This window comes from Phocoena sinus, chromosome 10, assembly GCF_008692025.1.
Source record: "Phocoena sinus isolate mPhoSin1 chromosome 10, mPhoSin1.pri, whole genome shotgun sequence".
In the NCBI taxonomy this organism is placed as follows: Eukaryota; Metazoa; Chordata; class Mammalia; order Artiodactyla; family Phocoenidae; genus Phocoena; species Phocoena sinus.
Window position 1 is genome coordinate 25479495 of NC_045772.1, and position 13122 is coordinate 25492616.

Sequence of the window (13122 nt, forward strand, 5' to 3'; positions counted from 1 at the left end):
TCGCTACTAAATTGTTCCCCATACGTTATTACACAACATTATTGTTTCGCAGCACAACTGGAGAGAGAGTGCTTGGAAGGACCAAAGAGGTTGTCTTTGTCGTGCCCCTGCCCCTAGACAAGGATGTTCTTAAACTGGGTACTAGCTAATCCTATGACCCTTTTCTTTTAGCACCTTGAGTTTGAATTTGGGAACACGTTTTACATCAAAACGGATACACCTCGGATAAAGTAAGCATTGATTGTTTAGCCAAGATGCCCTCCCCCACCCCCCGAAAGTCAGCAGAGAAGCGGCGAATGCCACTTAGCAGTTAATGAGCTCTCCCTTGCCCTTGACCCCGGACTGGATCAGGGGTTCCATCCCTGGCTCGTTAGACTCTGGGAGAAGGGGTGGCGGGAGAAGAGGAGGGCTTGTTTTTGTTGGGGGATGTAGGAAGTAGGAGCTAGCCTGTTTCGCGGTTTTTTAAGCCCCTTGGCATGCCCTGACCTGATCAAGAGGGAGTCAACTGCTCTCTGGAATGTTCCGGGAGAAGGTGGGAGACTGCTTCCAGAGGAGGCCTGTGGGTGCTGGAGGGCACCAGGGGGGTCACACAGGGAGATGCAGGGCAAGAGACGGGAGGGGCACGAGAGAAGCTGGGGTGCGAGGTGACGGACGCGCGCGGGGGCTGAGGCGGGCGGGTGGAGCTGGCAGCGAGGCAGCGGGGGCGGCTGGTCGGGCGAGAGGATCCCTCCCCGTGCGGCGGCGGCGACCCGACCGCGAGGGCTACTGCGCCCGGGCTGTCAAGCGAGCGCGGGGGGCGGGCGGGAGGAAGGGGTGGAGGTGCGAGGGGAGGAGGGCTGGCACCGGAGCGCCGCGGTGTCGGTGCAATAAAAATGCATCCCATGGAACTGCCCATGGAGAAGGACGGGACCGAGACCCAACAGCAAGAGGACGTGGTAAAAGCGGAGGAGGACGCCCAGGAGGCGGTGGCGGCGGCGGCGGCGGCGGCCGGGAAGTGAAAGGTCTCGCAAAGTTCAGCGTCTGCTGCGGGCGCCGAGCCCCGGGCTAGCGGCGGAGGAGCCCGCAGGACCGCTCCGCGGGGCAGCGTGGCCAGGCGGGCTATGGTGCCGGGGCTCCCGCCGCCCCCGAGGTGCCCGCGCCCCTCCAGGCCGGTGCGCGAGGGTCACCCCACCGCCCGGCGCGGCCCCAGCCCGCAGCTCCCCGCCCCCGGCGCCCACTGACCGAGCCTGGCGCCCTAGGAGGAGGAAGAAATAAAGAGCCCGGTTCCTCCCGAGGACTGCTGGCGCTTCATCCCGCGGCCGCGAGGGCTCGACTCCCTCCCGCACCCGCCCGGCCCGGGTCCTCCCGGCTCCTCCCGGCCATGGGGAGCTGCGCGCGGCTGCTGCTGCTCTGGGGCTGCTCCGCGGTGGCCGCAGGTGGGTGGTGACGCTGCCGGGCCCCCAACCTCCTTCCTTCGCCCCTTGTGTGCCCCACCTCGGAACTCGGGGGTGCAGGCGAGTGCAGGTTGAGAGCGCAGAGCTCAGCTCCCAAGGATGAAATGAGTGGCCATGTTCCGCCTCCTTTCCCCGGGTCTCAGCAGTTTAAAATACTACTGATTTTTTTTTTTTTTTTTTTTTTTTTTGCAACGGCGATACACATGCCTTTGGATAACCCGATATCCTGGGTGCGCCCTGCCGGAAACAGCGCGACCTTGGTTTTTTTCTCGGTTTGGACTTGTAAAAAACTGCCTTTCCATTTTGTGAGGGAACAAAGGACCAAGCTCGCCATCCCCCGGCACTTCATGGCCTGAGGAATGATGGGGAGGGGTGGCCCGGCGACCCTGGGCGCGCGTGGGCCGGGGCCGCTCTCTTGTTGAGAGCGATCGCCGTTGTCCCCGACCTCATGCTGGGTACTAGGGAGCCAGGTAGGGACACCTGGGGCGGGGTGAGTGGCCTCTCCCTGGGCAGTGGCTAGAACTCAGTGAGACCCCGGGCTGGGACGATAGGTAGTGATCGCCCCGGGTTGCACGGAGCGGGCCTGCCGCCCTTGGGGAATTGGTACCCTGGCCGAGACTCCGCGGGAGGTCGGAGGCGGGTCTGCTTCCTGTCTCGGTAACTGGACGACCGGTAGAGGCGTCGTCAGATGCGCTCTCCCTCCCACTCCCATCCCGGCTGCCTTGGGTTGCCCTTGGCCACCCGTTCCTAGCTTGCCGTTTCTAAATTTGGGAACCCCTTTTGCTCCTCTCCCTCCTCTTGCAGGTCACCTGGTTTCCGGCTAGGCGTAAGTGCGGTTCACGGTGTAAGGGGGAAAGAAAGTGAGGGACTCTTTGGCCACTTGGTCTCTCAAACGCATCTCGCTTGCTCCAGAAAGGGGAGTGTGGGCTGGAGGGACGGACTGGTGGAGAGAGAGCATTGGCACACTTCTCCCTTCCCTTCGGTTTCATCCACTCAGCCCCCAGAGACGCTAGCATGAAGTAAAAGCCAGGCTTTAGAGTCTGCATCCCATACGCGTCGGACTCTTAGGAGCATCCTTGCTATACTTGGATGGTCACTTCTTTAGGGATCTCTAAGTATTGTGTCCACCGATTATTTATCTGGCTCCAGTCTTTTCTGGATTTCTTCCTAGTTTGGGGTGGGGACATCTAAAATTATTCAGTACTTTTCCCAAGGAGCCTTTAAATTCTAAGCTTTTACTTTAATTCTTGCTACTTATGCACCCCTGCATGCTGTTATGCATGCTCCCCCAGCCACAAGGTGAACTTTAATAAACCTTTTCTTTTTCAAACCGTGTTATGGCAAAAACATGCAAGCAATCAAGAGGTTGTAAATAAATATCACAAGGCAAGTGTTTCAAGTCAAAAACACTTGTACGGGCAGTATATGATTTTCCCTGAAATGCTTTACAGGTGAGTCATAGCACACTGTGTGTTTGGGTGATCCTGGCCACAAGCAACTGTTGCCCCAGCTAATCAGAAAAGTGGCAAACAGAGTCCAGGCATAATGCACACTTGAATTTGACATTTAAAAAATATGCCTAAGGAAGCCCTTTCTTATGGTTGCAAAGAACCATAAGGCTCGTGAGGCTCGTGATCGTCAGTTGAGCGTGTGAAATGTCTCTCTTTTGGTCTAAGCTGTCATTTGGCTTCTCCAACAGTATAGTGATAACAATTCAGAGATGCTCCCTCTTAAGAAGCAGAAACGTTCAATTAGCCGGAATTTGCGGTTTGACTTCTTTTTCCTTTTTTTTCCCTCTCTGTTTTAACTTTTAAAATAGATAATTTTGCTTCAGGTATTCATAATTAAAATGACAAGCCCAAATTAAGGATTATATTATGTAGTCAGGATGTTAGTAGGTGTATAATGTTTATCATTTTAAGTAATTTTGAAACATTAAAGTCTGTTGGACCTTTGTTTGGGTGGAAGCGCATGTTTCTTTAGGAAGGTGTTTTAGTTCACAGATTATGTTTAAAGGTCCTGTTAGTGGCTGCCAGACTGTAAACATTCTCCTGTTAAGCAAACAGGTAACTACTGTAGAACCTGTCACAGGTAGAAGCACTCAAGAGGCAGAGAGTGTGTCAAATAAGCTCTTCTGTCATTTGGCAGTTTAGAGGGTTTTTTCTTACTTACATTTACTTAATATTAAAAATAGATATTGCACATCTTGGCTCCAGTGGTCTCTAGCTTTGTATCCCTAAATGAGATCCCATTGTATACCAATACCTCATATTGATTTTCTTAGGGAATTGGTCCTTTCATGTTTTCGTCTTAAAAATATAGTAGAATTCTACATTTCCTCCTTAATGCATTCTCATAAACATGTTAGATAATGCTAAAGACTCAAATTATATTTGAAAGACTAAATTGAGTGATCTTAAAAACATTGTTGGTTTTTGGGTATTATTTATGTCATGACTTCAAAAGCAAATGAGTGTATTTCAAAAATAGAGACTGTTAGAAAGCAGTCCCATTATCTTTATCCAATGTTTCCACTTTCCTTCCTCTTGCCCTTTACCCAAAGTAATTTTATTTTCTTCTATGGGAATTTTACATGAAACGGGCACGCAGGCACACACTCACACACACACATGCACATTCACACACTTGCATATGCAAACAGTATAAATGCAGAGCAGTATTCATGCTGAAATTCGGTAGCATTTCCTCTTTACCGAAAGCCTTGGGGCAATATGGGGATAACTCGACTGTTGAAGATGGACTAGGTGGACAAAAGAGGTTTCCAGATGGGTTTGTCTTGAATAACATATGCTCTCCCATCTCTAGGACTGAGTGGAGTGGCTGGACTGAGTTCCCGCTGTGAAAAAGCCTGTAACCCTCGCATGGGAAATTTGGCTTTAGGAAGAAAACTCTGGGCAGACACCACCTGTGGTCAGAACGCCACTGAACTGTACTGCTTCTATAGTGAGAACACTGATCTGACTTGTCAGCAGCCCAAATGTGACAAATGCAGTGCTGCCCAGCCTCACCTGGCTCACCTGCCAGCTGCCATGGCAGACTCATCCTTCAGGTTTCCTCGCACGTGGTGGCAGTCTGCTGAGGATGTGCACAGAGAAAAGATCCAGTTAGACCTGGAAGCTGAATTCTACTTCACTCATCTGATTATGGTGTTCAAGTCCCCTAGGCCGGCAGCCATGGTGCTGGACCGGTCCCAGGACTTTGGGAAAACATGGAAGCCTTACAAGTACTTTGCAACTAACTGCCCGGCTACATTTGGCCTGGAAGATGATGTTGTCAAGAAGGGAGCTATTTGCACTTCTAGATACTCCAATCCTTTCCCGTGCACTGGAGGAGAGGTAAGGGCCCATGTTTAACTCTACACTGTAAGTAAGGTAGAAAAATGTTACCAGCCCACATTTTTTTTAAAGCATGAAGGTATACTTGTAGCAACTTGAGTGAAATTAGAATTTTTCATGAGCTTTATTTGTCATAAATTATTTCTCACCCTTAGACATGGATGTGTAGTCATTTTCAAGCAGGTTGCCCACTGGCTAGGTTTAAGTCAGATTTCTAAGATTTTAATATTTTTCATTTTAAGAAAGAGGAAATATGCAACATTATCATTTTACCTTAGAGGTTTAAAAGGCTACTGATTCCTTCAGTTAGCAGGACTGATTACTGTGCTTCTGAAGAGGCAAGAGTTACTGAGACAGCCTGTTCCTGGAGCCCACGCTGGTATCTTCCTGCAACTGTTAGCATAAATAGGAAGTAAATAAAAACAAAACCAAGGGAGAAAAATATATGTTTGTCAGGATACTTTTATATAACAGAGGAGTTTTACTGGTAAGATTGCAAGAGTGCATTGCAAACAAATGAAGGTAGTTTCTTTTAAGATGCAGAAACTCTTTTTGGACACACACACACATCAGTGCAGCTTAGAGTCTGGGGTCTATCCTGGGCGCAAGACCATCTCAATATCATTCTGCAAAACAGCCTCCTTAGCTACTAGTCCAATTTCTGTATGGGATGTTTACCCTTTGTTTCATATTTCCCCTCTCCTAAGGGGGAAACATGTCTTTTTTAACTTGTACAGATGTACCTAGAAAGCCCTCCCCCACTGAGATATGTGAAAACATGGAATTTAGAGGCAATTGAGAGAAAGCAGCTTAAAAGAATAAAATACCTTCAACGTGTAGATCAAGAAATATCAATGCAGAAAAAAAGAGAAGAGAGAGTACAATATTTCTAATTCTAGTACATGACACAAACACACAGAGTAGATAAGTGGTTCTCAACAAGGAGTGATTTTGTTACCCCCCATCACGAGGGGGACATTTTTGCTGGGGAGAGGGACACTGTTGGCATCTAGTGGATGGAGGCCGGGGATGCCACTAAGCCTCCTACAGTGGGCAAGATAGCATCCCTCCCACTCCTGTTCCCAACAAAGAATTACTAGCTCAGAATGTCAATAGTGTCAAAGTCGAGAAAGCCTGGACCAGGTGTTAAGCATATATCCAGTGCATGTATTACAATGGCTTCAGAGACTAACATAATCATTCTTCTAGCAGTCATTTATATTACTATTCACAGGCTTCCCAGATGATTATATTTAGTAAACATTCATTGAGCCCCTACTATATGTGTCAGGCATTGTACTCAGTGCTGCTAATTCTGTCTTTGGTTTGGGGGACAGGGGTGCTTGCCAGGGACTTGATGGAAGGACTGGTTTGGAAACTTCTTCTCCCTCCTACCACAGACCCATATGGACTTTTGCCATGTTACCCAGCTACTTCTTCTTCTGTGGACACTCCCCAGACCAGGAACAGAGTTGCTGGCACCAGAGCCGAGCAGGATGTGGTACAAGCAGCACACAGACTATTTTCCATTCTTAGTCTTCTTTCCATTCTTCTCTAAAGTTGGCTTAATATTGTAAACCTGCATGCACCCTGTCACGATGGACATTTTTAAAGATACCAGGACAGGAAAGAGACAGATAAGTTAGACTCATTGTTTTCTTCCGTGGAGAACACTTTGTGTTGCAAACAAGTGAATGGCTTGAACTCTCAAATTGCTTTGGAATCATCCACAGGCTCCTATCAGTTCCCTGCATCTCAGTGCTACTGGGCCATGTGTACCTATGAAGTAGCAAAAATAGAGTTTCAGTAACCAGATGGCAGGCATGCTTGCTTAGCAAATATCATATTGAATGTATTACAATGGCCCAGCAATTACTTAGAGATGACTAAAGGAACATTTATTTAACCTATAGCAGAGCAAAATCTTGTCTTCTTTAAAGCCAGACTACTTATTGTCATTAATGCTGACATCAAATTTCAAGCATAGACTAAAATTTACGTTAGGTAGATCTTTCAATGTGCAGTCACCTTTTATATCCAGTTAAAAAAATCTTTTTTTACTGTAGTTGTTATTTCAGCAGACATATCTCAACGGCAAGAAAAACATCAAGGGCCACCTAGTTCTCTCTAGAGCATTATTTGCAAGTGTACATTAAACCGTCATAGAATTTCTTCCCTTCAGAGACAGGTTTGAGAATGAATCTTCCCCTCCTGAGTTAGAGAGTAGAAGAGAGTCTTCCTCGAAGGTAAGGACCAGAGAAGCCCCCTAGGAAATGATTATTATCTACCTCTCGCATGTTGCTTTGGAATATAAATTAGTGCTGAGCTACAAATTAATTTTTCAGTACAACCCTGTATCCTCAATCACTCTCTTTGAAAACTGAGTGATCAGAAAAATAAGCCAATTAATCTAGCATCAAATAAGTAGTCTCAAATTTCATTTACTCCTTATTTATAATACTATAGACCTGTATCTTCCTCCGTTCTATATAAGACTTCTCAGGCTTTCTCTAGGTATTATCCTACTACTCAGACTAACATAAATATATCCCAGACTTAATTTGTTTCCATTATTCATTCTAAAATATTTCTTTGGGCTTTTAGGGCCCTAGAGAGTCCTGTAGTTTCATGTCTAAGAAATCAGATATGTCCATCTTCAGAGTGGAAGGCACCAGTCATCTGAAAAAGGACTTTAAAAATATAGGCCCGAAAAATCCACCCAGAAGAATACTTTTTAAATCCAAGAATAATTTTTAAATTTAAATACTTTTAAAATCCAAGTCAAATCTACTACACAGAAACTTTCTAAACTGGTCAGCAGTTTCAAAGAATAGGATATGGTTATCCTAAAATGTGTCTCCTTTACAGGAGAGGAGATAGGCTCAGAGGTAGGGCGATTTGCCCAGCGACATACAGTTAGTTAGTTATGTGGCAGCGCTAGGACTAAATCACAAGTCTTCTGACTTTTAGTGTAGTATTTGTTTCATAAAAGCATGTTCTCTCTCCATTACCTCTAAGAATTGCTAGCAAAGAGCTATATCTGCCTTTCTCCTCGCTCACTCTCTCACATTTGCTATTCATTTGGATGTGACATGAAGGTAAAAAAGAATTTGCCAGATGGCTTTCTCCTGAGGAGGAATGTCCTCTGAGATGTCAGTGGTGTTCTGGGAATGAAAGTTTCCATGGCAAAACCAGACTGGGAAACCCTGACTGGGTTTAACAAAATTAGACATTTATAAGTATATAAATATTCTCATTATGTGTCGTCTGTCTCCAAGTGGGAAGTATAGGATGGGACATTCCCAAACTTATTTGCCCATGCAACCCTCTTTTTGCAGAACTCCGATGACTATCTTTCAGAACTCTAGAGATCCTCAGAGCACAACTTGGGAAATGCTGGGGTGGAGGTATTAAGTGCTCCCAAAATCCTGGTAAAAGGCACAGATGGGGAAGGTGTTGTTCAAGGGGTACGAAGTTTCAGTTATGCAAGATGAACAAGTTCTGGAGATCTAATGTACAACAGTATGACTATAGTTAACAATACTTTATTGTGTACTTGAAATTTGCTAGGAGGGTGGATCTGGAGTATTCTCACCACACATACCGAAAAGTGGTGACTATCTGAGGTGATGGAAATGTTAACCTGAAAGTGGTGGTTATTTCACAATATTTATGTATATCAAATCATCAAATTGTACACCTTAAATACATGCAATTCTTAATTTTCAAATATACCTCCATTTTTTTTTTTTTAAAAAGGCACAGGCAGATGTAGTGCTTGGCATTGTACTGGGAATGGGGGTGGGGAAGGGGGAAATAGAGAACAAATAACTAAGTAAAATATACAGTATGCCAGAGTGTGATAGGTAGTAAGGAGAAAATAAAACAGGGTAGGGGATAGGGAATGCTGGCAGGGGAGGGCTTGCTGTTTTTAAAACAGGTTGAAGGATTTGTGTTTGATGGAACAGACGGTGACAAGAACTCTGAGTTCCTGGCAAGTTTTCATGAGTGAACAAAATCTGTACTTAAGGGTCCCATTCTTTCAAGCTGTTGATATGGAAAAATGAAGTTGTGTATTAAAATGACAAACATTGGTAAAAATCCCTCTTGCTAGTGTTTCTTAAAATGAGAGCATTTGAAAAGGAACCTGAATGTCATTGATGGAAAAGCACATGACTGATGAGTAATCTGAAGCCTGAAGAGAGTTAAGTGACTTGTCTACAATTACTCAACTGAAATTCGTATTTCCTGACTTCTAGCCCAGTGCTGTTTCCATTATACTAGTTTGAAATTCCTTTGTACCAAGCTGTGCAGTGTGAAAGATACAAAAACGATATACATCCCTTTCCTTCGTAATCCTTACAGTCCAGTGGGTAAGAGATTAAATGTGATAATTTATGGACTGATTGATTAAATAATATGAGGTAGTGCATGATTAATTCCCCAAGTATGTTGTGAAAATAATGTACTTTGCAAGATCTGAGTATCTGTTTGTCTCTTTAGGCCATTGAAAAGGATTATATTTCAATACCTTGTGATAAAGTCAGTATGGCACAGATGTGCAGAAAATGATAAATTAATCAGGTTTTTACAGGTATTTATATGTATAATGTCCTAGACAATATTTAGGATTTTTAAACTGAAAAGATAAAACAAAGTAATACATGAGTAGAAATGCTTTCTAAACACTACTCTTTGGTTAGCTACTTGTTTTCTTCAATCATTGGAATGTGCTCATGCCTATTTTTTCAGCAGCATCAGTCATGAGTCATAGTGGCAGCTCTTATCTACTGAAGCTTTCCCATCTGCCAGGCACTCTGTAGAGTCCTCTGCATCCCTTATTTTCACAAGAACCCTGTTAGTTGGGTACAAGTATTGACCCCATTTTACAGACAAAGTACCTGAGACTTAGTGAGTCAGAGTAACTTGGTCAGAGTAAGTAAGTAATGAGCTAAGCTGTGCCAGAGCTGGGATGATTAGCTTGCTTTAAAATTATTTATATGATTAGGTTTTATTATAACTCCAAAATTAAAAACAAAACAAAACTAAAACTACATTGCTCTGGTAATTATGAAACTGTAAAACTTACAGTTTAATTGGTAATTTGTAATATGGGTTTGTGAACTTTGCATAATAAAGTTAATTTTTTTTACATTAGATAGAAAAATAACAAGTAAAGATTCTTTGCACTTAATGTAACCCAAGATCATTTAAAATAAACTATATGGGAATGAGTATTACAATTCTTCAGTACCATTTAGCATACTTTTTATTTGATTGATTTGTGTGTTGGGTGGAAGGGGAATACTTTTTATCTAGTTGGTAACCGCTTTAAGTAATTCTTCTAAGTTATTAATGTTATGCTTTGAAGCATATTCTCAGCTACAATTTTGTTGAACTTTTTTGAAAATAAAATGTTGTCTATATTTGTTTAGAGTGTTTCAATTATCCACACCCTGGGGCTACTCCCTTCCTGTAGGGGTGAGGCTAGAGACTTACAACAGCACATTTTAAAAAATGGCTTTAGTTTAAGGAAAACCCACAGGATGGTTATCAAATAAAATTATTCAAAAGAGCTACATTAAAAATTCGAACAAACCCAGAAATTAAATCAATAAACTCTGACTTATTGATTTCAATGGGTGAATACCCCCCCACCAAATACCTTCTTTCTAGCTATTAAAAAAATCTGTTTAGCATCTGCTTGCTTCGTATCTGTTCTACTTGATGGTTTAACTTTGCCAGTATTTGGTTGTAATTTTCTGGAAACTTTGAGAGATCAGATTGCAAAATGCTGAGTTAGTAACTGATGATTCATATTGAAAAATTAAGGCCAATGAGGAACAGACACCTGGAGGTCAGGTATATCTGGGCATACAAGGTAACTTCCTACCAAGGAGCGGAGAACACAAACCAGGATGGGAGTATTAGAGGTTGGGGGCTCTGGAAGATGAGGAAAATGAATCATGCCAGAGAATATGGAAGTTGTTGCTTCTGATCAGTAATCAGAATTGTCTGAAAAGTCACTGAACGCAATCTCTCTCTGGTCTGCACTCCCATGCACTCTGGTTACTCACATGTAACTATAACATCATGTCCCCCATCTCTTCTATTCCTACAGTGGTCACTTCGTGAGGAACTTTGTCTCCTCTCTCCTTGTATTCACTCTGTGGCTCCCAGGCCCCCAACCTCTGAACCTAGCACAGATCCCCACAAGGCATGAATGTCCAGAGTACATTTGGAGAATACTTCAGGACAGTGAGGGGGCTGGTGCTGAATTGAATTATATGAAAATAACTGTAAAATGATAATACTGTTTACTAATTGTGTTGGATGTTACACAACTCCTAAGTATCCTTTCAAACTAGTCATGATTCGTTCATTCTTCTTACAAATATTTATATAGTGTCTCCTATGTGCCAACTATTTTAGGAGTTGCGGACACACAGCAAAAAGTCAAAAACTGCCGCCCCTGAGATTACATTCTAAATGGAAGGTGCTAAACAAGTTAAGTAAGTAAAATATATGGAATGTTAGATAGTATCAATAATCAGTGTAAATTAAGAAAGAAAAAAAAAAGCAGGGAAGGGGGCTAGGAAGTAGGAAGGGGGTTTTAAATGTTTAGACAGAGCTCCCAGGGAAAGCCTCACTGTGACTTTTAAATTAGGACCTGAAGGGAAGCAGAAATGAGTCATGGGCATGTCTAGGGGAAGAGCAAAGGCCCTGAGGAAGTCTGCCTCCTACTGATAGGACTGTGAAGATGCTGGTGCTGAAGCAGAGGGGTTGAGGTGTAGTATAACAGGTGAGGTCAGAGGTCAGAGGGATAACGGGGAGGTGTGGGAGATTATGTGGAGCCTGATAAATAGGTGCCCAGGATGGCCCAAATTTACACCTAGATCACTTAAATCCTGTTCATTATTTGTAGCATCCCCTTTCACTCTCAAAGAGATCCCAGTTTGGACAATAAGTTATTATAGTCATTGAGTTTTACTCTGAATGATACTGGAAACCAGTGGAGTCTTGAGCAGAGGGGCAATATGATCAATTTATTTTTAATAGGATTTCTCTGGTTTGTGTGTTAAGGAAAGGCCAAAGGGGGAAGCAGGGAGACCAGCTAGAACGCTGTTGCAGTAATTCAGGCTAGATCTGATGGTGCCTGGACAGAAGGTAGCAGTGGAAATGGTAAAAAGCTGTTGAGTTCTGGATCGGTTTTATGGATAAAAGCCAACAGCATTTGCTGACAGGCTGGATGCAGGGTATGAGAGAAAGAGAGAAGTAAGCATGTTTTTAGCCTGAGCACCTGGAAGAATGGGATAGCCAATTACTGAGATGAAGAAGACTCTAGAGGGGACAGATTTGGAGAGGAATGCCAGGAGCTTATATGCGGACACGTTAGGTATGAGTTGCCTGTGAGACATCCAAGTGGAAATACCGAGTAGGCAGTTGGATCTGTGAGTTTAAAGTTCAGAGGAGGGTCCTGGACTAAATATATAAACTTGGGAGTCATCAGTGCAGAGATGATGTTTAAAGCCACGAAACTGGATGAGATCATCAAGGGAGTGGGTGTGGATAGAAAAGAGGAAAGTCCAAGAACTGAGCCCAGGAGAGGATCAAAGTTAGTCCACTGACGCTGCCATTACCATAAACGCTTGGAACTGCCCAGGCTTATACAAGAACCAGTCTTACCAATCTGCGGGTTGGTAATTAAATGGTTGTTTAATTAAGCAACAACATGAATTCGAATAACATTGACTTGCTACAGTCGAAACAGAGGGTACAAATCTAAAATGAAAAGTCAGAGGGAAGGCCTGAGAACTGCAACTTTAGGTTTTCAAAAGATGAATCGAAACAAATAAGGAGAAGGGAAAGCACTGAGCAGGTAATGAATGATGATAGAAAAGGGAGAGGGAACAGTATTGAAGGAGAATGATAACCCTTGAAAATATCATGCTGAAAGAGAAATGTTGATTTTAGGTGCTTTCAGATTTTAAGGGCCTCACATTCCATTTTATCTTGACTCATCCAACTTTTAATCTTTTTTTGACCCACAATTCCAGCTATAGGAGCAATTTTTTGGAATGACTTTTTTTTAAAGGCATTTTTTAAATGCCCCTGAGCTATTACAGTATTGGAAATGAAATTAAAATATAGCATTGTACACATTTTTTCTGCTTAGTGGGTTGTGAAATTTAATTTGCAAAATGTGATGGAGAACATCTACCTAAGGCAAGGGTGCTGTGCAGTTAATCCCATTTATGTAGAAGTATTTACATTTTCACAATCTTGAAAAATATTAATGTTTTTATTAATGCTTATGTATTAATGTTTAGTTG

General features: G+C 43.4%; 1 protein-coding gene across 2 annotated transcripts in view; it reads left to right on the top strand.

Moving 5' to 3' along the window:
• The first annotated feature begins 849 nt into the window (after positions 1-849).
• The window catches only part of NTN4 (netrin 4), a 107976-nt gene continuing 95703 nt past the window's right edge, over positions 850-13122 (top strand). For both annotated transcript variants that reach the window (XM_032645227.1, XM_032645228.1), the window contains exons 1-2: positions 850-1415; positions 4260-4789. In XM_032645227.1, the coding sequence (XP_032501118.1) occupies positions 1361-1415; positions 4260-4789 (585 nt within the window). In that variant the 5' untranslated portion in view covers positions 850-1360. The remainder of the gene's footprint in view (positions 1416-4259; positions 4790-13122) is intronic.